Source organism: Dendropsophus ebraccatus, chromosome 7 (genome assembly GCF_027789765.1).
Source record: "Dendropsophus ebraccatus isolate aDenEbr1 chromosome 7, aDenEbr1.pat, whole genome shotgun sequence".
NCBI classification, from domain to species: Eukaryota; Metazoa; Chordata; class Amphibia; order Anura; family Hylidae; genus Dendropsophus; species Dendropsophus ebraccatus.
Window position 1 is genome coordinate 71,126,498 of NC_091460.1, and position 26,401 is coordinate 71,152,898.

General features: G+C 40.1%; 1 protein-coding gene across 2 annotated transcripts in view; it reads right to left on the minus strand.

Moving 5' to 3' along the window:
• The window catches only part of WWC2 (WW and C2 domain containing 2), a 112,566-nt gene that overhangs the window by 64,894 nt on the left and 21,271 nt on the right, over positions 1–26,401 (minus strand). Inside the window, exon 2 of one of the 2 annotated variants that reach the window (XM_069977772.1) lies at positions 12,279–12,388. In XM_069977772.1, the coding sequence (XP_069833873.1) occupies positions 12,279–12,388 (110 nt within the window). Of the gene's footprint in view, positions 1–938; positions 1,198–12,278; positions 12,389–26,401 lie in introns of those variants that run through there. The other variant, XM_069977773.1, reaches the window with a different exon arrangement.

Here is a 26,401-nt window from a genome sequence, read left to right on the forward strand (position 1 = left end):
GACAGTAGATTTGGCTGAAATGAATGTCAGTGGCCATGTTTACATTTACAAAGCCCCCCTGTGGCTGAGACAGTAGATACCCCCCAAAATTACACCCCTTAAGGAATGTAACAAGAGGTACAGTGAGCATTTGGACCACACATGTTTTTTTGCAAAAGTGGACAGTGAAAATGAAAAATCACATTTATACATTGAAACCCCAAATTTTTTCAAAAAGCTTGAAGGAGAAAACGTCCCCGAATATTTGTAATGCAATTTCTCTTGATTATTGTATGGACGCACAACAGGGCTCAGAAGAGAGGGAGAGTGTGTGTACACTCCCGCTATAGCAGTAAATGCACGCACGTTTACTTACTAATGGACACTGACTGATGCTTACACTTACTAATGGACGCTGACTGATGCTTACTTACGGATGCTGACTGCCGATTACTAATGGACGCCGATTGATGCTTAGTAATGGACGCTGACTGTTGCTGACTGACGGAAACTTTACTTACGGAAACTGACTGACGCTTACTAATGGATCCTGACTGATACTAACTTACGAAAGATGACCAACACCTACTTATGGTCGCTGATGGATGCTGATTGACGCTTAGCGACACCTACTAATGGATGCTGACTGACAGATGCTGACTGACGCTTAGTGACACCTACTAATGGATGCTGACTGACGCTTAGTGACACCAACTAATGGATGCTGACTGAAGCTTACTGACGGATCCTGACTGACAGACACTGAATGACGTTTGCTGATGGACGCTGACTGAAGCTTACTAATGGACGCTGACTGATACTGACGGACACTGACACTTACTAAGGGACGCTGACTGACACTTACTAAATGTCGTTGACTGACACTTACTAACGGACACTGACGCTTACTAATGGATGGTGGCTGACACTGACACTAACGGACGCTGACTGACACTTACTAATGGATGACTGACGGATGCTAAGATCTCTCTGGTTACTGGGAGATCACAGGGGAGGGGTATTTTTTTATTATGTGTGGTTTTACACTATATGGATGCAGGCTCTGATCTCCTCACAAAGTGGGGGTTCAGGGGGCGTAGCAGGGAGCCGGCAGTGGGCTGCAGAGTGGGGACAGAGCTCTGGACCAGCTTCCCCCAGATCCCGGCAGAGATGGGGACCGGAGGTTTACTGCTGTCTTCACCGATGCAGTTGATTGCCTGTGCTGGACCCCTTCAGAGGGTCCAGCGGCAGCTACACTAAACTGTCAGCTATCAGCTGACAGTTTAGTTGCAGCTCCCGGTCACTGTTTATGTAAACAATGAGCACCAGGAGCCAATCAGTTATTGTACGTCCTGGTGCGGAAAGTAACCTCCTACCAGGACGTACAATAACTGACTTGAGCAGCTATGGGTTAAATAGGATACTCATGTAGCAAATAACCATAGTAAATTTGGATAAATTTAAAACCCCCAGGGGAGATTTATCAAACTGGTGGAAAGTAGAATAGGCTCAATTGCCCCTAGCAATCAGATTCCACTTTTTCATTCTTCATAGATTCCATGGAAAATAAAAGTTAAATCTGATTGGTCGCTAGGGGTAACTGAGCCAGTACTTTACACCCCTTTGATAAATCTGCCCCCATCTTTAATTTAAGTGCCCATGCCAAAACATGTCCAACACATGATATATTTTGAGTGGTTTAAAGCTAAAGGAAGGGTTCTTGATAGGGTATTTATCCCAGAGGATGATGTCTTCTAAAGGTGATATAAGAAACTTCTAAATCTACTATCAGCAGCTATTTGTTTATGAAAGGCAGGGTACCCTGCCTTATAGTGCATCCATCTGTGAATGGTTGCTCTTTGGCTTCTGCTACCTAAAACCCTCAGCGGATACGCAGCAGTATTTCAGCCCCTGTCAGTACTATGGGGCGAGTGGATAATACACAGTTCAGTGCGGAACTAACTAGTTAAACACGGAAACTGTGTTAAGATGTAAATGCACAATTAGGGTGAGGATTTTTGAGAGTGACCAAAGCGAGGGTGGGAAGCTCACTCCCACATCCCATCAGGGGTATCCCCCTTCCCTGTTCATTTAAGCTGGAGACAGCCTAAACACCCCAAGAGATGCATGCATTAGGTTGTGTCTTGCACTTTGTCAAATCAATAAGCCGGTGATGATATGTATGCGTCTTGGAAAAAGCCAGAGGCCCAGATATAGCAAGGTTTTTGATAACATTATTTCCACCATATTTAAAAAAAAAAATACAGTACAGTGGGAAAATGTTCTCCAACTTAAGGTTGTTGTAATCACATGGTACGTGCTTTTGCGGGTTGGGTTTTCTGGTCTAAGTGTATCCCAAACGACTAGGTTTTCATTTCCATTTTTTGGCAGTTGGAAGACCCATTCGGCTCAACTGTTGGATTACAGTAATTTTACTTGACATGTAAATAAAAAAATAAGCAAAAAAAAAAGCACTCTAGTGCTGCTGCTGCCACCTGTCTGTGCTGAGGGTCAAAGAGAGTCCAGGTGCTGCCGCTGCCATGTCAATGTGTCTGTTTTAGAGCCTTCTAGGACTAATGCCCCTATTCCACGAGTCGTTTGTAGGAGCAAACGAGCGCTATTAGCGCTCGTTTGCTCCTCGTTCCCCGCTCGCTGCCGCAGCTATTCAACGTGGCGTCAGCGAGCGGGTGAGTGCGGGAGGGGCGGCAGGGAGCTGCTGGGGGGGCTGCCCGGGGGATCGCTGATCGTCCGGGCAGCCCATAGGATATAGCAGCATCTGCTGCCGACGGTCCTATTCAACGGAGCGACGGCAGCAGATCGCTGCTATATCAGTCGCTTGTTTTTCAACATGTTGAAAAACAAGCGACTGCAACGATCAGCCGACATGAACGATGTCGGCTGATCGTTGCACTCTATTCCACGGGACGAATATTGTTCGTAGCGGCCGTTATTGGCCGAATACGAACGATATTGCTCCTCTAAACGACCCGTGGAATAGGGCTTTAAGACATTTCCCCTGATGGGTCTGCCACTTTAGAATGTCTACTGCTGTCCTGGGAGAAAGTGTCATTTTACACTGATGATCCACTGGCATCCAATGATGTCCATGGAGAAAAGGTATACACCGCTGATTCACCAATATTCATTGCTGTCCTATGAGAAAACTTCATTTGATGCTGCTGGTTAACCAATGTCCACTGCTCTACTGGGAGAAAGTTTCATTTTACACCGCTCATTTACCAATAACCAGTGCTGGCCTGGAAGAAAATTGATATTATGCCGCTGATCTACCAAGGTTCACTGCTGTCCATGGCGGAAACTGAATGATTGACTGGCTGATTGACTTTTTTTTTAAATTGTCATTTTCTTCTTTTTGACACTGTTACAACATCATCTGTTAAAAAATCGTAACTCTGTAATAGTTCCACTATTGTAGCTACTATAGTTTGACTGTTTTAATAAGATTCGCTTGCATTTTGAGTTGCGAATCTTCGCAATTTGGTCCCAATATTTGCGAACATTGCAAAACTGATTTACAGCTGCTTCGCTTGTCAATAATAATAATAATAATAATAATAATAAATCTGGCACTACATTTCCAATGTTTTATGGACACTTTGCATCTAACTCGAGTGCTTGTAAATTATCAAAATGTGGGTCCTTTGGGGAGACTAGACAGTCTAAAGCAGGAAAGGGAGAACTGAGGCCCTCCGGGAGTTGCGAAACTACAATTCCCATCATGCCTGGATAACCAAGGCATTGGCTGTCCAGGCATGATGGAAACATTTTGCAACAGTAGGAGGGCCGCAGGTTTTCCTTCCCAGGTCTAATGATCCACTGGAAAGCCTGGACCACTGTTATTAATGTGTCACAAATCTTAGACCACCCCCTGTGAGCCAAAATATGCCATAACTGTATTACTGTAGAAAGCCATTGGACTCTCCCACAAGATTTTCCTGAATATAGGAAAATAAACATTTGTAAGTGATTAAAAGGACTACTTCCCCTTTGATAACAAGTCTAAATTATTTCTGGTTATTCAGAGAGATAATCCATAGAATATACATTGTGCGGCTTTACATAGTTGTTTTTGCTCATTGCTTAGTGTGGAAAAAAAAGCTTTTTACTGGCTAAACAGGCACAAGTTCAATAGGAGTGTTTTGATAAGGCTCTGGGAGCGAGAAGGGAACATATACCTACAACACATCATATGTCAAGTTATCTGCAATATGCAGAATGCACTAAATCAACTTCTGATAAAGATGTCATGCACCACGCAGGAGACCGCATTCCAGCAGCTCCTGAGATAGGAGAAAGCTGAAAAATTCCACAACTAAGTTAGACCTTTTTTTTTTAACATTGAGTGGTACCTTGGTTTAAGAGTAACTTGGTTTAAGAGCGTTTTGATTTAAGAGCTCACAGTTTTTCAAAATTGTGACTTGGTTTAAGAGCATTGCTTTCGTTTAAGAGCTCCCTGTACTGGGTGGGAGGGGGAGTGGGGGAGGGGCATGGTCTGCATAGCGGGGTCTACAGCACTGTACACTGACCCAGAAAGTCTCCCTCACCTTCCAAATCATAGCAGATGCACTTCAGGCTGGGGCTTACATCAGGGGACAGGACTGTGGAGGTAATCTCTCCATAGCTGTAACCCCTCTCTTTCTGGACAGAGAGTGCTGCTATACTGTGCCCACAACAGCCCTGCTCATTTACTCATGCTCCCTGCAGTCTCTGTCAGTCCTGATTGGTCCATGCTGAACCCACCCCCTTCCCCATTGCTGTCATGTGACCACACAGACCTCTGACAGCAGCCCTGCTTCTCTATTCTAGCCTGTTGTACTACGCTACTGTATTATGGGGATCTTCAGTTCCATCCTGTATCCACAAACTGCTCCGGTTTTTCAGGTTTATGCCCTTACTATACATAATACTCCACATGCTGATTGCTATACTGTACAGTAACTTATAATATCACATATTCAGCTGTTTATAATTGTTTGTTTCACCTGTTCTACATGTTATTCAGAATATAAAATCCTTATTTTTTGGGTGTGGAACCAATTCTCTGCATTTACATGATTTCTAAAGGGAAAATTTGCTTTGGGTTAAGAGTGGATTTGGATTACATATATGCGTGTGTGTGTATATATATATATATATATATATATATATATATATATATATATATATATATATATATATATATACACACACACTTACATAACTGCATTTGTGGTCATATGATTACATCTTTACTGTAATTCATACCTCTTCATACCTATTGTACTTCATACCTCGCTATTACACGTAGCAATGTGCACCCCACTCCCGATGATTCTAGGTCTGGACATAAAGAAAGATCAGATGATGATCACTTCATCGATTGATCATTCTCTCTATTACACGGAGTGATTTTCGGTCGAATTGGACCATTATCAGCCCTTAGTGTCCATTATTAACAGACCCGCTCTGTGGCACAAAATGGACTTTCTGACAAAGCCCAGACAGAAATGTGAACCTAGCCCAACATCGAGTATACAAATCACAAAAAAAGGAGGCTCTGTGGTTGCCCACTAACTGCACACAACTACACCGATCCACATTAGCACATCTGCTAGATCAGCGCTTGTTTACTGGACCTATTACACGGCCCAATAATCGTTTAGTGAGGGCTGCAGGGTGCGGAGTGTCTGAGTGGTCTGCCAGCACCGAAGCTGCTGCTGCGTGCGGGACCGGTAGGAAGAGGAGCGCAGGAGAAGACCTGCATTTCACGCAGCAATGCGCAGTGAGGGCCCGATGATTTTAGTTTTGACCCTAAATAAACGATAAGCCGAATTGGGGGTGGATTCGGCCAATTATTGCTCCGTGGAATAGGCCCCTTACACTGAAGAGGCTGCTGTAACAGGGCTGTATGAGCTTGCAGTGCTTTTTAAGTGCAATGTAATTTATTTAAGTTACACATCTGATACTCAGCAGTGTGTAGACTACAGAAGAATGAAACACTCAATTTTTTTCCATGAGGTTAAAAACTTAACATTACACACTGACTTCTAGACCTCAAGAGGTTTTCAAGTAAATCACTGGACGCACGCCTTCACCTTTCAAAAAACTGTTTTGACATGTTACATTTAACATAACTTTAAAACATATCTAAAAAACTGTCATAATATCCAAGATTTCTACTGGTAAGATGTTTGGGTAGCACAACCATGGTCTGATATCCACAAAATACTTTTCCTACTTTGTTTAAGTAACCCAAGAAATCTATTTGCAAGGTTTTACTAAAAAGAAATGCTGAACCTTTTGGCTTTTGCAGCCTACATATATAACACTACATAGCGAGCTGCTCACTGCTGTTCAGTGTCAATTCCATCAGACTGACTCTCTAATGGCTTGGTCTCAAGGCCATTCCTGTCTTCTTCTAGACACTCAACTAAGCTAAATTCTGAGCATAGAAACTCTGAGTATAGGAGAGTTAAGGGGGACCAGCTAAGCTGTATGGGGTGTTTTTTTTTGTCCTACTTAAAAAAAATTCTGACTGTACCTATCTAATGATAGATTTTTGCACCAAAGCCAGTAACATGGCTATAAGCAGAGAACAGGTAATAAAGGAAAGACTGAGATTTCTCCTCTTTTCAAATCCATTCCTGGCTTTGTTATCAAAAATCTGTCTGATAAATCTGTCTGTGTAACTGCACCATAACTTTAAAATGTAAACTGTAAATACTACTCATTTGCTGTTCACTGTGCTGAGTAAGCAGTTCTGGCCCGAACCAGCACAGGATGTCCCAAAACCAGGCAAAGGAGGACTGTAGCAGGGATCAAATGCTCAGGAAAACTCAAGGCACATATTAACCCCCCTCATGCACAACCCCTTTAGTTTCAGCCAGGATAAAACTGCATGCAAAGATGTGACCAGAATGAAGGAAAGAGACAATACTTTTTCATTGTTGGAAGAATTAAAATGTCAGAGTTCTTTAACTTACAATGGATGATTTTTTTTATTAATAGACAACTGTGTCATGACCAGGCATATGTATCCAAGAGACTTAAAAGAGAACATGTATAAAAGGAGGTCCTTAAAGTCAGTCTGTACTAGGCTGACTGCCAGGTAACATTTCATTGCCAAATAAGTTTGCATGAAAGGAGAGGCCGGCTTCTGTTCCGCGGTGTTAAGGTGGCACCACATCAGTTGCGACCCTGTGTACCTCAAACCTGGCTCTAAGCTCTCTTGGTGCCTGCAGCAAAATATCTCTTTTTTATTTTTATAGTAGCAGCATATTCCTCTCTGCTGGTCAGACTCTGGCATCACTCACTACAGTCCAATTTCATAGGAAGTCAATCAATAGAGCAGTATGTTTTATAGAAAACCCAAATAAAAACAGAGAAAGCACAAATGCCATGCTAAATACATTGCATACAGAAAAAATGTTTTACTCTTCTAATCATGCTAGGAGGACATATAGTTCACCACTTTCCTTACCACTCTTCATAACACTATGGACCAGTCTCATGATATGCCATTCAGCTGCGTTTCCACATAACGATAAAGACATTCCCCCATGTGTTCACCAATAGCCATGCAATGTTGTTGACGAATCCTGGTGAACCATGATATTTTTGGCTGGGACCGCTTATTAACACACATTAGGAAGTTATATAAAACTTTGTAATGTGTGTTAATTAAGCAGAAAAACTAAATTGGCACACTACCCCATAAAGGCTATGTTCACACAAAGTTATTTTTTTTTAGTAAAGAACGGACGCTGATTACAATGGAATCAGGGTCCGTTCTTTACTGCAGGGGCCCCACCCGCTGTGTTCACACAATGTTATATTAACGCCTGTTCTTTTTGAGCTCATCGATGCAACTCTTCCTCCCTCTACCGGTTTATGCGGATATCTTCCTCAGAGGAAAAGGGAGAGGGAGCAAGTTGTGGGCAATGTTTAATAGCTGCCCAATGTTACTGATGTCATGATGACATCGGTCAGCTATTGGACATTGCTTGTGGGCGTGGTCTCACCTGCTTGCAAAGCTGGCAACATGTTTCCACCCCCCTCTCATCTGCGGAAGTTATCAGCACAGACAGACAAAGCAAGGAAGAGGAGCGCCAGAGAGCAGAAGAGGTAGCACCCTTTCTGCTCTCCGGATAAGCCCTCTATGGCTAAATGGACAGAATGAAAACTGCAGTATTTCAGGATTAGACAGTAAAACAGAAAATCAGAAAGAAAATAAAGAAAATTACCAAAATACCAAAAAATCCTAAACATCAAAGCCTGTCATAATAAAAACTGCTTTCACATATCACAAGTACATGTCAATAGTTTTGATGAGTGGGGGTCAGCCCACTACACTTCATTTCTGTCCAGCCAGCTCCACAGACTTATAATAGAGCTGCCTGGCGGGAGATCACTGAAAGCCCAGGAATGAGGTGTGCTACCACATGCTTCTCTCATCTCGTTCTTCTCATCGACAGGGGTCTTAGCAGCGAAACCCCTAATAATCAAAATTTTTGACATGTCCCTGTTTGATTTTATTTTTTTTAATGACAGGGACACTTTAAACAATCTGATAATACATTCCCTTGATGTGTCCCTTTAAGGCACTTTAGACAATATTATCAATGGGGGTTTGCACACTTGTGGACATACAAAACAGTTAGTTGAAGAGGCTGCAATGCTCCAATCACCATACCCCATCGCTCTTGACTCAAAGTTCTTTGGATCTCCAAGTCTGTCATCAGTTTTCCAATTGAAGTCAAGACTTTGAGCAGTCCCAGTGTGCAGACCCATACCCATTACATCTTCTGACATGTATTAATGACCTGTCAGAGGATGATCAAAGGTGAAACTTCACTTTAAAGAATCTTGAAAAGCAACTCTTCCCTTTATTTCACACAAGGATACGTCCATCACATGGGGGAAAAGAACAGCAGTACATTGCTACATTCACACACTAAAGGAAGCCATGCCATTAAGATGATATTTTCAGGACCACATAGTTCAAATTCAACTATCACAGCGAGTTTATTTAAACCGAATTATGATGCCAGGGATCTGTCTGGCATCACATCTGACGACGCCAACTTGTTTGTGTCATGTGTTCTCTTTCTTTAAACATTAATAGATGTTTTCTTCAAAAAATCTGTTCTTTTACAACTTTTTTTTGTCTATGTAGAGTTCTTGCCGACCTCAGCTAGTGATAAGAACTCCATGACTTTTTTTTTTTTTTTTTTTTAGACTATAGTAGTCAATTGGTCATTTTCATAATTTAAAACGTGGCTAACTCAGGGGAATGGTTTTAATGGGAAAGAAGGAGAAAAAAAAAAACAATTAAACATATATTAGTAAAATGAGATGATATAAGCTAAACATAAATGTGACTGGTGTTTAAGAATAAAATTACACACTTATTAGTTTTACATTTCACTTTGTTCTTTGAAGAAATGTATACATAAAGCTAATAATGATCAACTAAACTTCACTACTACCATGTTATGTGGTTGATGAGTTTATACTGGGCGACACGTTCCTGACATATTACTGCTGATGTATAGCACAGTATGCTAATTACACTTCATTTATGTGACTATTACGCCTTACAAAACCAAAATATATAATATTGACATCTCCATTAACCCCTTGCCTACAAATGAACGGCTTCGTATAACTCAGCAGTAGGCTCTTGACTACACAGCACCATCTTTATACTGCAGCTGTATTGCAGCCAGTCAAGCGCCTAATAAGGCTACTGAGCTTGTACTATACAGCAGTGTTCACAGGGAATGCCCTGGAGGCCAATCACAGCGATCACTCAGGAAGACATTTATTCAAATTAAAATAGCTGTCTTTTGTGAATGTACTGCACACACATCGACAGATAAACAGACAGACATATACATACTCGTTCATTTAAAAAAATGTGGGGAGAATTCGTACATTTGCATATAGGTCTTCTCTTGTATTAAACGGAACCAATCACTCCCCGATGGAGAATTAACTGGTCCGCCTGGCCGACGCTGTGCCCTACAGTCTACGGCAGGGTGGCAAAAAAAAAAACAAAAAAAAAAAAACTAATCTTTAGTGCTCAGTCATGTAATCACACTGCCTCCACCCTCTTCCCAGTTACTCACTCTTTATTGGCAGCCTGGGCTCTAGAAAATGTAAGGAGTACTCCAGAGACAAAAATTGTTTTTAATACATTGCTAGAAGGTAATGTGTATAAGAATATACAGTACACAGGGTGAATAGGACCCTGCATACCACTGCTCAGCAATGCCAGAACAGAGCAAAGTAATATAAATTTAGTAAAGCAATGCATTAGCAAATAAAACAAACTTCAGAGTACCCCTTTTTCAGGCTGCCATTCAAGCGTATGTGGTAGGAAAGTGGACAGAGACAGCATGACTACATACCACTGCAGCTCCGCCCCAATTCATAGTTACCGGGAGCATGGACCAAGCATTAAAGATGGATTTTTGAAATTGCAGCCCCATCAGAGACTGTTGGAGTTATCTGTTGCATGCAACACTTTTTTTCCCATTAAACTTATCACATAAATGCTTCCTTCCATGATCAAGCATCTGGCAGACACCATAGGAGTAAGGCTTTGCCCACCAACTCTGTAAAAACTGAAAATTACAATTGTAGCTTGAAGAGCAGAAATAATACTTACTGCACTATATTAACAAAACAAATTACAAATCTAGTAACTGCAGATTTGCACAAGAAACCATAATAAAATATAGTAACTTTATGTAGTAACTTATCGTTGGACATCTAGAAACCTTGTAAAATGTTTCTAATTAGGTCAAAACTCCAGTGCTAAGCCTATCGCACAAGCAATTATTTGTTGTTCCCTGACAGTTGATGGCTTTTCACAATCATATAGGTATTCATACAGTAGTGGACTGGATTTTAATGCACGGTTGAGTTGACACTGATATAGCGCAACTATAACGCAAAAAGATAGTCCAAAAGACCACCCCTGATGCGGAGCAGATCCCTCTGTGACCAAGTTTTTATTACAGAATGCTCTATGTATATTGGAAAGCAAGGGAAAGTGAGTAATTCTTGTAGAAAAATCTATTGTCCTATTCTTCGCTCTGTTTTATAGAATTAGGCTGCTTTCAGCTGCACTTTAGCATGCACATTGAAGCTACAATGCTCAGCTCTCCTAAGATTCTACTAAAGTCAATTTCATTTTATATGGTAGATGTGAATACAGTGGTGCCCTGGATTACGAGCAAGATTTGTTCCAGAACTGTGCTTGTAATCCAAATCCACTCTTAAACCAAAGCAAATTTTTCCATAAGAAATCACTGAAATGCAGACAGTTCGTTCCACACCCCAAAAATAATGATTTATTATTCTGAATAACATGTAAAACTAATGAAACAAACAATGGGAAACAGATGAATATGTCATATTATATGTTACTGTACAGTATAGCAATCAGCATGTGGAGTATAATATATATATATATATATATATACACACACACATTTATTATAGTAAGGGCATAAACCTGAAAATACAGCAGCAGTTTGTAGATACAGGATGGAGCTGCAGAGCCCCATAATGCAACAGTGTAGTACAACAGGCTAGAATAGAGAAGTATGGCTGCTGTCAGAGGACTGTGTGGTCATATGACAGCAATGGGGAAGGGGTGTGTGTTCAGCATGGACCAATCAGGATGTGAGAATCACAGAGCTGTGCAGCAAGACAGTGACAGAAACTTGTCTATACAGCAGTGTGAATGGCTGAGTGTGAGTGCAGGCACATTATAGCAGTAGTGTGTATAGCTGAATATGAGTGCAGGCATATTATAGCAGCAGTGTGTATAGCGGAGTGTGAGTGCAGGCTATTATAGGAGCAGTGTGTATAGCTGAGTGTTAGTGCAGGCATATTATAGCAGCAGTGTGTATAGCTGAGTGTAAGTGCAGGCACATTATAGCGGGAATGGAGAGGATGGGAAACACAAGGATTGACGGAGACTGCAGGGAGCATGAAGTAGGGAGGAAGTAGATCTGCCATGACTTGGAAGGTAAGAGACTTCCTGGGTCAGGGTACAGTTCTGTAGACCCCACTATGCAGACCATGCCCCTCCTCCACTCCCCCTCCCACCCAGTACAGGGAGCTCTTAAATTAAAGCAATGCTCTTAAACCAAGTTACAATTTTGAAAAACTGTGAGCTCTTCTTGCAAATCGCTCTTAAACCAAGGTACTACTGTATGGAAAACCTAGACAGACAAACACCACACCAGCTGTATCAATAACATAAAACAAGTAGAGTCACTTACGATTAATATGATTAATATAGTAAACACCAATTTGTGGATCATAGCCAGATTCCCATCCCCATGGCAGCTCATTGCCAACACAGTCTGCAAATGACAGCGGCTTTGTTAACCTGTTAAAAAAAAAAAAAAGATTATATTTAGCATGACAAACACATTTATAAAAAAAAAAAATGACATTGAGCATAAATGTTTTTGTGCGTATTTCCCCAATGTTCTCCTTTATCTCCTCCAGCAGGGATAGGGAACCTCTGGCCTTCGAGCTGCTGCAAAAATACAATTCCTATCATGCCTAAACAGTCAAAAGTAAAGTTTTGGCTGTCCAGGCGGGATAGGAATTGTAGTTTTGCAACAGCTGGAGGGACGCAGGTTCCCCATCTCTGTCCTACAGTCACGGCAATTGGCTTTCTATAAAAATGTGCCTGCTAAATATAGGCGCTTGGGACAGGTTTGGAGCATCTTTGGGGACAAGGACCAATATTCTGTATCCCACATATAACTAAACACATACAGACCACCAAGTAAAACAATCATTGTAAACAGGGTTAAATGTGTATTTTTACCGTGGTATTTATTGTAGACCAAGTAACTTTTTGGTATTATAGTAAACTCACATATGACACAAAGATATACGAAAAAGTTCTAAATTTCACATAAAATTATTGACAAAACACCGGCATGTACATAAAATCAAATAGATGTAATTTGCACAATAAATCTTCATGAAAAATGCAACTGTCAGGTCAGGAAAACAAGCTCATTCCTTCTGCAGTTCTCTGTGCTGAGGAGTGCCTGGAATACTGAAAGCCCGCTGATGGAATGCATGTCAAATCTGTCGTGAATCCCAAAAATAATGAGTTCACAAGCAACACTAAACGTTATTAACACAGTGCAGATTTGTTTTTAGCACAGACCTGACAAGATCAAGATGCTGCTCCAGATCCTCAGCCTTCTAGGCTCACACTTTGTGTGTGGGGTATGTAACAACCAGAGGTTCATGCAAACCCGAACACTACGTATTTCAATTCAGGTGGCTTGAGAAGATGGATGCAGCCTGGAAAACAGCATATAGTATCCATGTTTTCCAGGACTTCCTATTGCTGCATCCATCTTCTCCAACCACCCGAATTCAAATACTAAGCATTCTGGTTTGGACAAACCCAAACTAAGAGCCCTATTACACGGGACAATTATTGTGCAGAACATCGTCATATTGTTCTACATTAGTGGTGAGACAGTATTTTGGTAGTCTGAGAAAGTTTGGGAAATTTATCAGCATAAATGTTTTGAGCTTTTAACCCTTAGAGGAGCGGGCCAATTTAAATTTTTGCAATGACAGGCTGAATTTTTTCATAAAGTACACTGCGAAACCAGAAAAAAGTGTGATGAAAAAAAAACACATTTCTTTTATTTGGTTTTTTTTTGTTTTTACGCTGTTCGCCCTGGGGTAAAACTGACTTGTTATATATGTTCCTCAAGTTGTTACGATTACAATGATATGTAACATGTATAACTTTCATTGTATCTGATGCCTTGTAAAAAATTCAAACCATTGTTAACATAAATATGTTCCTTAAAATCGCTCCATTCCCAGGCTTATAGCGCTTTTATCCTTTGGTCTATGGGGCTGTGTGAGGTGTCATTTTTTGCGCCATGATGTATTCTTTCTATCGGTACCTTGATTGCGCATATGCGACTTTTTGATCGCTTTTTATTCCAATTTTTCTGGATTTGATGCGCCCAAAAATGCAAAAAAAAATTGGCGCTTCAGGAATGTGATTAATTAATAGTTTGGGTGATTATGCACGCGGCGATACCAAACATGTTTATTTATTTTTATTTATAACATGGGAAAAGGGGGGTGATTCACACTTTTATTAGGGGAGGGGGCTTTTTATTAATAACAACACTTTATTTTTTACTTTTACACTTATACTAGAAGCCCCAATGGGGGACTTCTAGTATAAGTACTCTTAAATCTCTCATACAGATCTATGCTGCATAAATATGCAGCATAGATCGATGAGATAGGTACATTGATTGCTTCCGGCTGCTGCAGCCGGAAGCAATCGAGTGCTGAGCCTAAATGAGGGCAGCATAAACTAGTGACAGAAATGATGAACAGATCAGTGTAATGCTTTGATAATTCTGTCCAACCATTCTCCTAATATGCAGGAGAATAGGATTCTTGCCACAGCCCTCCCCCCACCCTCCAGCTGCTGATTGACTGCCTATACACAACATGGATAGATAACTGCCAATCAGCAGCTAGTGGGCGGAGTTTTCTGCTTCTCATGAATATTGAGGACTACTGGGCTCACACACATAATGGAGAGGACTACTTATTGTTTATGTAATTCATGAAGATATCTCCAAATCAGCTGCACAGAAAAATTTAAGTGATCCATCATTCTGTTCAGCTTCTCTTTCACTAGTTTATGCTTCCCTTAGATACGACAGCATAAACCTACTGCAAGAGTCTCTTTAAATTCTGACACATTATACAATAAATCTAGTCAGTAGAACTTCTGATGAGGAACCATTAGACTTTGTAAACATATCCATAATATATTTCTGTTTTGATGTTTCTACACAATACACAGGAAAACAGTTTTGTTTTCCGCAGTGCCCAGCTTCTTACCATGCGTTATAGGAAACATCTGGTTCATACATATGTAGCCAACAACAATGTAGGGCCCATTCAAATCACATTTTCAGTCTCCACTGTTGGTAAACATTGGGATACTAACCAATTCTGACATATACTGTGGCATACCCATAGGCTTCAATAGTGATTATGCTTGGACTGCTATGCATAGATATATGTTTTCTTTGGTGGGTGGAAACGCGTGGTAGACTATGCATTTCTGTCCAACAGGGAAAATATATACAAGTATAAAACGAACCAAATATAGTCACCAGTAGACTATGGTTGGTCTATTACAGCAGTGCTTCTCAACTCCAGTCCTGATGACCCCCCAACAGGTGATTTTTTTAAGATATCCAATACTAAGAACATGTGATAATACCTGATGACTATAATTATATCACCTGTAAAATACTAAGGAAATCCTCACAACATGACCTGTTGGTGGGCCATGAGTAGAGATGAGCGAACCAGCCGAATTTCTGGTTCGTATGAACCAATGGCTGTATCCCAGTTTTCCAGGCGTTCCTTACGATGTATCCACCTGCTGCACTGAGGGAACAGACAGCGGGAGTCAGCCGCCGAGATTTGAACCAGAAATCCGGCTGGTTCGCTCATCTCTAGCCAAGAGGACTGGAGTTGGGAAGCACTGAATCAGATTATGGGTCAGATTACATTTTTGACCCATATACCAGTGGAAGAGACCTGAAACATAATGTGAACTGGGCTATACTACATGATTTTAAGGACTACAAACCAATTCATTTGTATTAACCAAATAAAATCAATTGCCTATAGGGACCAGAAAAAGAAAAATGCACCTGTATCATGTATACCTATTCTGTGAAAAAGAAGATATGGAGGCACTCACCGTATAAAATTCTTCTTTATTAGTAAATGTCCATTAAAACCAACGAACAGAGTGTGTAGCAGTCGGCGGGGACGCCGTTCAGCAGCTGATAGTGTAACAGCTGTTTCCCGCGCGCATGCGTGAGGTGTCTAAAGAATCACTATCAGCTGCTGAACGGCGTCCCCGTCGACTGCTACACACTCTGTTCGTTGGTTTTAATGGACATTTACTAATAAAGAAGAATTTTATACGGTGAGTGCCTCCATATCTTCTTTTTCACAGAATATTGCTATTGTTGCCTTTGCTGCACTTCTGATGGATGAGCACCCCGTTGTTGTTTCTTTGCCGCATGTCTAAGCCCTGAACTCCCATTGATTGTAGGCGGTCTGCTGTATCTTCATTTAGATCATGTATACCTATATTTACTAATACAACAACCATTCTGTTTGGTCTATATAACCCTAAGTTAGCCATAACATATTGTCTACAATCTCTCCACATTGCACAGCTCAGAATATTGTCTTTGAGGCAACTCGGTAACCAGGGACAAGGTCAGATGTATGTCAATTTACAACAGGAAAAACTACAGGTATGCAAAGAGAGAACAGCCCTGTGGCACATGGAATATTTTCCTTTTTTTTATTTTTTTATACTGATTGTGCCTCAGAACTATGTCCTGTATTACAAAGATGATGCATTCTCTGTTAGACACTTGATAAGGCAAGAATAGAAACCATGACAAAATGCAAACAGATTTGTTTGAAAGAAGAGCAGCCTGACATAAATCCTTTACCGCTTTCTCACTCTTAACAATCCCTCATATATCTTCCTTCTGAAGGTATTGAACTAGTTGCTATGATGCATTCCATGAGGTCTCCTGTATCATATTACCATGACATTTCTTTAGCATAATTAAAATACTGATAATACTTGTTGCTGACATTTTCAGCACTGACTGCATTACTCAGTCTAGTTCAGAAAGTCAAGTAAAAACAATAAGCTTGACATACAGTATATCTCTATCAGCTATAACATTACAACCAGTGGAGGTCCTTCTTCTGCTATCAAAACAGCTCCGACCCAATCTGGTATGGTCTCTGAGGAAGGGGTCCTGTGGTCTCTGGCCCTGAGTTGCAAAGTGGACTTTTAAGTGATCAGACTTGTATTTCCAGAACATTCCACAGACATGCAAATGGATTGATTTCTGGGAATTTGGAGGCCAAGTCAACACAATGAACTATGGTCATGTTCCAACCAGTCAAGGCAAGTGTGGTAGCATTATCCAGCCAAAAGCCAGTGCCATTACAGAGTAGCATTACTATGAAGGAACGCACTTATGCTACAATAGATTTTCTGGTGGATCGGAGCAGCCTTCCTTCCCCATGTGCATTAAGGGGATCCATGACCCTGTTAATAATTTACTGGTTATCCTTCCTTGCCCACATTTGTTGTACTGACCACTGCATACTATACTACATCCCACAAGACCTGGTCATCCCATCATTACAAATTAGCCTCTCTCATGCTACGTTTACACGGAGCGATAATTCGCCCAATCGATCATTTAACAATTTTGAAGCAACGATTTGGTTTTTATAACGATCAGCGTTTAGATGAATAAATCGTTAGAAAAATCATTTGAAAATTCGTAAGAAAAATCGTTATTGCGATCATTTTTAAGATTGCTTAAGCCCATCTTTTACATAGGGTAAATCGGTGAAAGACTGTTTACACGAGGCGATCTGCAAATTTTCAGCAGACGAACAACGATTTAAAAACATGTTGAAAGATCAAAATGAATGATTTCTCCCTCGTCGTTTAATCGTTTGCTGTGTTTACACGGTATGATTATTGTTCAAATGCGATCGTTTAATGCGAAAATTTGAATGATAATTGTTACGTGTAAACGCAGCATCAGTCGCTCAAACTCTTACGCCCCTTTTTCTTCCATTACACATGCAGAACTAGGTTTATTTGCTGCCTTATGTATCCCACCCATAAACAGGTGCCACTTTATCCAGATAATCAGTCATTCATCTATCACATTATAATTTATGCACGTGCACCAATTTGTGTACACAGTGGACAAGCTGCACCTGCCATAAAGTGCACACACTGCTGTACTATCCATACAGACAATCCCACCAATATGGCAGTCTCTAGGAAAGGTTTTAGAATAAACAAAGTACAAAAAAATAAACACAGTAAATGCATGAGAATTCATCAAACTTGAAAGCAGTTTGGCTTGCTGACAGATTCTCTTTGCTCAACTTGTGTGAATGGAAATTTTCTAAATCCAGTTCACTACACTACACATATATAGAATCTAGTGATTAAAACACAAGGCTTGGCTCTACATGGCAGCTTTAGGACTAGTCACAGATTTTAAAGCTTAGCCATTCTCAATGAAATGACGTAAGGAAATTTGAATCTACAATGTACAAACACATGTAGCTCTATGGGGACACCATGTGTATGTCTAAGGCATTCAGATGCATTTGTGTTCATCCATTTTGATCTGTTTTTCCATTGACTTCCACAAAAAAAAAAAAAAAACTAATCCAAATGCATCCATTTTTCAATGTACACAAAAATGTGGTTGACCACATTTTTGTGTATGTTAACGAAAAAACAGATGTGTTTTCATCCTTTTCTATAATGGAAGTCAAAAGGAAAAAAACGGATCAAAATGGATGAACACAAATGCATCTGTTTTTTTTTGTTTTTTTTAAAAGGATGAAAAAACACAGTGTGAACCTAACAGAATTATTATTATTATTATTATTATTATACCCTTGATTCCAGAGTGCTATAAGGGTTAACAAACACAAACATTACAAAATCAAAAAAACATTTCATAAAGGTAAATGGCAGACTGGTACATTAGGAAAGAGGACCCTGCCCGAGAGGGCTTACTGTATTATTATTATTATTTTTTTGCATATATCCACACTGTTTTAAACACAGCCAAGTGTAAGCAGTACAATATCCTGGGTTCTATGAATAATTCAGGCGGGGTGTTACATTAGCAAGTCATTAAAGCTGCCTATGATACAACTAATTTCAGGAGGCACCTTTACTCAGGCAATGGAATTTCTGGCACACACTCAAGGTACAGAGGTCACTACACAACATTCAATCAGCTGACCTATGAACCTCATATAGGGTGGACAGAGCAAGAGCTTCCAATACCAAGAAATCATCCACATGTCCAAGTATAAATTACTAGGATAAATAAGGTACCAGTTTACTGGGAAAATGCTGATTGGAAATGCCCAATTTATCACAACCTCTTGGCCCATGTCCTACTCTATTGCATTCTGGACGTCATAAGATAAGTAAACATGAGTAGTAGTTACCAACACCTTCTGCAAGAAAGCCTCAAGAGTGAAGAAAACTGGACACATTCTTATTGAAGAGTGAAGGCAAAGTCCCATGATGGGTAATGTCCATCTGTTTGTTATCATGTACTAACTTCCATTACAAAGTAACTCACAATATTGTAAGTGAAAAGTTATGTGTCATCAGAGTAAAGAAATCAAGAGGTAGTTGGTAGCACATTGAGATAAGCCTTGTAATAAACATCTAGCATGTTCAAGGTATATAAGACTGAGAACCCAATTGTTTCTTTATATGCCTATACAATGAAGACGGGAACATAAATTCTATAAGATGTCATACTAACCCGACTGCTCTATAAGACGACAAAATATATATTAACTCACAACCTACCAATATTCCCGGAGATTCTTGTACACCCCTGACGCTTCTAGAAATTGAACTGTCAACTGTAGACGGCAGTAGTTAAGTCTGACAACAAGTACAACACAACTTGTAGTTTTCTGTTTATTTTTTTATTTTTACATTATGCTAAATTTTGTTAAAATATTGAATCAATGAGAGGTCATAGCCATGTTCCAATGTCAAGAGTGGTGGTTTTACAACCAGTAAAAAAGTAAAAAAGAGAGAAACCTTGTATAGCACTAAACTGAAGTTGGCTGTCCCATTGGCACACTAGGATAACAGCACACCAAGGAAATTACACACTGTTTGTTAGGGGTTTCCTCTATATGACCCATGTTGGTCAGTAAATCATTTTTGTTTTATTGAAAAAAAGTTCACACTACCGTGAAATTGAAGGTAGGGCATTTAAGTAGAAAAATGCAGTGGTGATTTCCTCATGTCAAACAAGTTACTGAAACAAAAGCAAACAACAGAGGTGGGTATAACTTCATCTTCATGGATGACAATGCTCCAGCTCAACAAGATCGCATCATTGGAGAATGGCTGTTGAAGACTGGGGAACCTAAAATGGAGTGGCCCGCACTTTCTCCAGACCTTAATCCCATAGAAAACCTATAGGATCAGCTCTGAGTTGCAATGTAGAATCTCATAACTTTGTAGCCCAGAACTTCAATGACCTGAGGGCCACTGTACAAGAGGAGTGGGATGCCATGCCTCAGCAGACAATAAAATTGACTTGTGAACAGCATGAGACGTTGTTGTCAAGTTGTAATTGATGCTCAAGGGTACATGACAAGTTATTGAGACATTGACATTTTTTGTTGGGGTATACCCATCTACTGTTGGCTTTTTTTTTTTTTTAAATGAAGAAATCACCATTACATGTTTCTAATTAAATGCCCTTCTTTTATTAAATAATATTACCGTTGTGTGAACAGTTTACATTTTCCATAATTTTCACTTGCAAGCTAATTATCCCTAGCTTTTTGTTAGCAGTCTATAGGAACAATTTAAAATATTTAGTAAAAAAAAGGCTGTGTTGGCTTTACAGGCTGTGTTGAAGGTAGCAACAGTAGGCTAATAGATGTTTCACACATTCAGGCTGGGTTCACACTACGTATATTTCAGTCAGTATTGTGGTCCTCATATTGCAACCAAAACCAGGAGTGGATTGAAAACAAAGAAAGGATCTGATCACACAATGTTGAAATTGAGTGGATGGCCGCCATTTAATGGCAAATATTTGCTGTTATATTGAAATAATGGCCGTTATTTACTGTTATATGGCGGCCATCCACTCAATTTCAACATTGTGTGGACAGAGCCTTTCTGTGTTTTTTATCCACTCCTGGTTTTGGTTGCAATATGAGGACCACAATATTGACTGAAATATACGTAGTGTGAACCCAGCCTCACACAGCATTACAAACTTAGAATATTCACAATTGTGTCTGGTAAGCACTTGATACTCCGGAGTTGTAATCCTCTACAGGATAGCCATGTGCGCCATAACCTTTGTGATCACAGACTCTCACTTTCTAGCCCATTGTAGTAGATTTCAGCCTGACTGGAGAAGCGTGGAAAAGGGCTTACACAGGTTTTGCTCTTAGCACAATAGCTGAAATATTGATGAGCTATTCTAGACACAAGCACTGGAATCTACCTTAATATTTTATAATCAGCTGTATTCATTGCAGAATGGAGAGGATGCATTGCACTGTAAGACCCCCATGAAATACAAGGAAACATGGTTTATTGGCCCGTTCAGTCCTTTATGATAGCACAACATATCATGGTGCACCCTAGAGGCATCATTTTTCTTTCTGCCTGCTTGATAATAGAGTACCTTTCAGGTCCCTTGTAAGATGAAAGAATGTTAATAGTATCTTGTAACGTGTACTTTTTATCCTCCAGTAGTTTCACATGATGTGTGGCGTTGGACATAAATTATAAGAGCATCACAATAATAATAATTAATGATGGCTATTAATGCCTCTGGATTCACTGGGGTGTGAGCAATGACGCTGAAAGGCAATTAGAAGGTAGAATTAGTGGGAATTCAGGAGAGGAACTTCAACATATGTAGTTTACAACCATCTCCTGCCCTTTAATAAGTGAAGGTTTTACTGCCCTACACCTCATGAGCCTTATCACTCTGGAATCCTGGATGTGCACTATCTCCTCCATTCCTCACATACCATGCATTAGTCCAGAGGCCTTCTTACTCAACACAAGCAAACAGAACCTGCCAAACAACCTTCAGGGTCTTAATGGTAAAACACTAAAGCAACTACTCAAGCTTGTTCCCAGTCACCATATATATTACAGAAGGGATACGAGTCCAATGCCCCTCATTACGCAGGCATTTGATTTCCTACAAGATAACTCTTTTACTCTTAAAGGGAACCCATCACGTTATAAATTCAGTCCCAACAGCTGACAGCATGTTATAGAGCAGCAGGAAGAGCTTAGCACATTTATATATAATTTTGTAGGAAAAGTTCCAGGTAAATTCTCATTTATTCACGTTACTTTCTGTTTACTCTTCACTAAGTAGTCAAGTGGACAGCGGCTCATGCACGGAACCAACCCAGGGTAGTCATATCCATAATCAACAAAACTTCTGGTGGCAGGAGCCCCTGCACGCCGGTCGGGTGAGGAAACATCATGACTGGTACCCTTTGAAGGTAACAGGAAAGCATCTTGTGGGGAATTTCACCTTCTATACCTAGCTAATGCTCCAAAAGGAGGCCATATACCCTCAATATCACTTTCAATTCCTCCATACACTTGAACATTTAGCTCAGACGAATAATTGTGCACTCTCAGTGGGGAGAAGAGGGGTACGCTTCTACCAGACTTCTCTGGCAGTGGCTTATCTCCAAGAACAATAGGGTCAGGCAGTTACAATCCAATATGCAGATCCTTCTTTCCTCTGGTGATGACTTCAACGTTGTTGTCATCATCAGTCAGGAGGTTGGTCCCAGCAGGTTCAGCCAACTTATTACTAATGTGTAAGGTAACCATTAGCAAGAGTACTTTGAGTAATATCTTCATCCTTTGTGTACTGCCAGCCCTCTCTCCTGTACTAGTCTGTCCTAGAATTAATAAATTATACCACCACTATGGAATACCACATAATTATTCACCATAAAACGTTATAAATAAAATGAATACTTTCCCATCATTCCAATAATCCAAAAAAAGCAAAAGTAATAATTTGTGACAATAAATTAAGCCATAAACAATTAGAGCAAACACTGCGTCTTGTACTGATCCTATGATCCATTCGATAAACACTCTGTTATTTGTTAATCTCATCCTTGCCCTTACACCACCTTTACTCATTACCACGAACTTAGGGGCAAGGGTCTACACAGAAGCGAGATTAAGAGGATCCGTTCAATCAATGTGGCACAGACCTACTAATTATCCTCACTATTTATGCAGATGAGGGGGACACCTAATTGCGGCCTTTGATTGAAACAGGATATTAGATCTAACTAGATACAACATTAATAATAGTAATTGCCTGGAAAGAAATTTGGAAGGGTATGCATTTATTACTGCTAAATACCAGATACAGCCACAGCCACAGTCACAGTCTGTTTAACTAGTTTCCAATAGAATAAAGGCATAGGGAGATTTATTCTAATTTCATATTGTAGTCTTAAACAGAAGTCCGCTGGACTACAGTGAGACCATTTTTAAGGAGTGCATGCCTCTTAGAAGGGGTTGTCTAAGCTTAGAAAAACATGGTAACTTTCTTCCTGAAACAGCACCCCTCTTTTCCTGTTTGAGTGGGGGTTTGCAGCTCAGTTCTACTGAAGTCAATGGAGCTGAATTGTAATACTACGCACAACATGAAGACAGGAGTGGGGCTGTATTTGCAAGAAAGTAGTAGTGTTTTTCCAAAACCTGTATAACCCCTTAAACACATTTGGCACATTTTTGGTTTCCATACACCAATAAAATCAGATCTACACCAGCTGTTAAAGTCCTTTTACATTTATCGATTTGTCGACCATAGGCAGCCTAAGAGTGGCGGGCTGCACAAACGATGCTTGTATTGTTCATGCAGCTCTGGAAACTGACAGCACAGATATGTATATATGGGAGGGCAGGATCACAAGCAGCTGTCAGTTTCATTTTATCATTATTGCCAACATAAGAAGATAATTAATTTTGAAGCAAGCTTAAAAAAAAAAGACAGGCTCAGCCGAGAATCGGGCAAATTCCTGCTTTTCGACAGATTGACGAATAATGGATCAAGAAGTGTTTCTAGCAACCCTCCTAGTTGATAATAGGCCTGTGTAAAAGCCCTTTAACATTAATTATAGTAAATCTGACAGGACAAGAAAGGACCCTGTTGATTCAACTATTGCATTAAAAACCTTAACGTGTGAACATATCCTCAATCTTATCCAAGCTGTACCTCATGCCAACTGGGTCTTGGAGAAGTCACTTTTTTTACATTGTGGATGTGTAGTCAATAGGGGAGATTTAACAAACATGGTGTAAAGTGAAACTGGCTCAGTTGCCCCTAGCAACCAATCAGATTCCACTTTCCATTTCCTAAAGAATCTGTGAGGCATGGAAGGTGGAATCTGATTGGTTGCTAGGGGTAACAAAGCCAGTTTCACTTTACACCATGTTTTATAAATCTCCCCCAATGTGCTTAATAAATGACATGCATAGTGCAACTGTTATTAATGTAGTTACCTAACTAGTTACCTAACTGTGACTCCGATAACAATCAGACCCCATTAACAACCAATGCAGAAATCCAGGCAATTCACAAGAATTCTTTTACATTTTCTTGCAACTTTATGAACACTACCACAATGCTTAAAACGTTCCTTATGGCCTCATTGGCCAGACATTATTAGCAATTTATTAGATTTGATAGAAGCTACAATCCACCAATAATTACTGAGTCGTCGTAACACCTTACAATCATAAAGCAGCAGATTTCATGCCTTGTACTTCAAAAGCCATGTAGAAACTGGCAGGATAGCGTATAAAACACTTGGTGGCTAAATTACTCCATGCAGATTTAGGATAGTACATAAACTGCAGAGAATGACTTCCAGAGCTCAGGGATCAATGAATGTCTTGGCTTAATCATTCTTTCTAATGCGCAGTAAAAAATAAACTAGCCAAAGTATTTATTTATGTTGTTAAAAGATGCCCAAGGCACATGGAGGTAAGCGGCTTTGATACTACTTGAGACTATGCTGCACGTATCTGTCAGACCAAACTGGCATTCGAAATCATCTTTCCACCAAAAATAAGTAATATACATGTCCATGCATAACATATACATAGTTATACTCCCCCTAGACAAAAATGGCACAGTAATGTATGGTGGGAGCTAAAAGAGAACATGTGAACAATGAAGAGGCTCTGAAGCAGTGATGATTCATAGGAGTGAAGAGTCTAAAGCCCACTGGTCTAATATTGATGGCCTATTCTAGCTGACAGGCCTATCAGTTTGAAAGCCCAAATAAGGGTGCGTTCACACGTACAGGATCCAGAGCAGATTTGATGGTGCAGATCTGTAGCAGATTTGATATCAATGTAACTAAATAACTGAACACAGCATCAAATCTATACCATTAAATCTGCTGCAGATCCTGTACGTGTGAACACACCCTTAAAAAGGTATGTAGATTTGGAACAGCATCTGTGCAGAAAGCTGCCACACCTTCGGATTTCTGTAGAGAATTTGCTGTTTGACATGTCGAGGATTCACATGCAGATTAGAGCCATTCACTGGGGCTAATCCATGTGTGGCTACCCACTACAGTTTCTGCACTGCATGCAATCTATATCAAGAAGTAACATGTTCATTTTTCCCCCTGAAATACACAGCAAATACACATATGAGAATCTATGTGAAAAAACTGTACTGTTAAAATGCCCAAAAGTATAATTTTTAGGGCTTTACCAAATAGTAAACGGAGTAGAAGCTCCCGAAAATTTGACAGCATCCGAAAGACATTTAGCAAGTTCAGACTGGGGTCAAGAATTCAATAACAAATAAATAATTCCAACTTCTCGGAGCCCTGAATCAGCTTTCCAGTCACTGCCCCACTGTAGAAATGTAAAATATAAAGCCTGTAGGAAGACATGCATAAATTATGAATAGCGTGACAGCGCACACATTATGACTCCTGAAAACATTTCATATTAATGTGACCTTTCATGGTCGCAACGAAAACAATAATTCTCCATATTTATAGTGGGACTGTCCTGATCTTTAGATCCCAAAACAAGTTAAAGACTTTGGCTAAACATTACACTAGCAGACCTAGAGAGAATGTTATAAATTGCTTAAACTGTATTGTGGCAGCTCATGTGTGGTTTTTAACAAGCAACTTTTCCATGTAGTGTTAAAAAAGACCTGGGGCTAGATGGGGAAAGTTAAGCTCCGTATAACACTTTGTAGCCTCTGCTCCACTGATTTAAAAAAGGGTTTTGTTTTTTTAGGCCTCTTCTTACTTTCTTTGATGTCACCACTATGCAGGGGCCGCCTTGCTTAGCCAATTAGTGGCCGCTATGGTGTCCCACCTCAATCAGTGATTGGCTGAGGGGGCAGTTTCTGTATAGATGCAACATCACACAAACTAGGAAAAAGCCAAGAACATCTGGAACCAAGTGCTGCAGTGCCTGCAGGGGCAGAGAGTGGAGATTTTTCTTCCCCTGGACAACACCTTAAGTCGATGAGAAAAAAAAGCTATGGAAGGCATTGCCTAAGAATGTTAGACTCCCCACCAATACCCAAAGCTTCAAACATGCCCTCAAAAGTCATCTTTTCAAACAGGCTTATTGAGTTCCCTAATTTGATCAACACTCCCCCCCCTTTTCCCATCAAGGATTTAG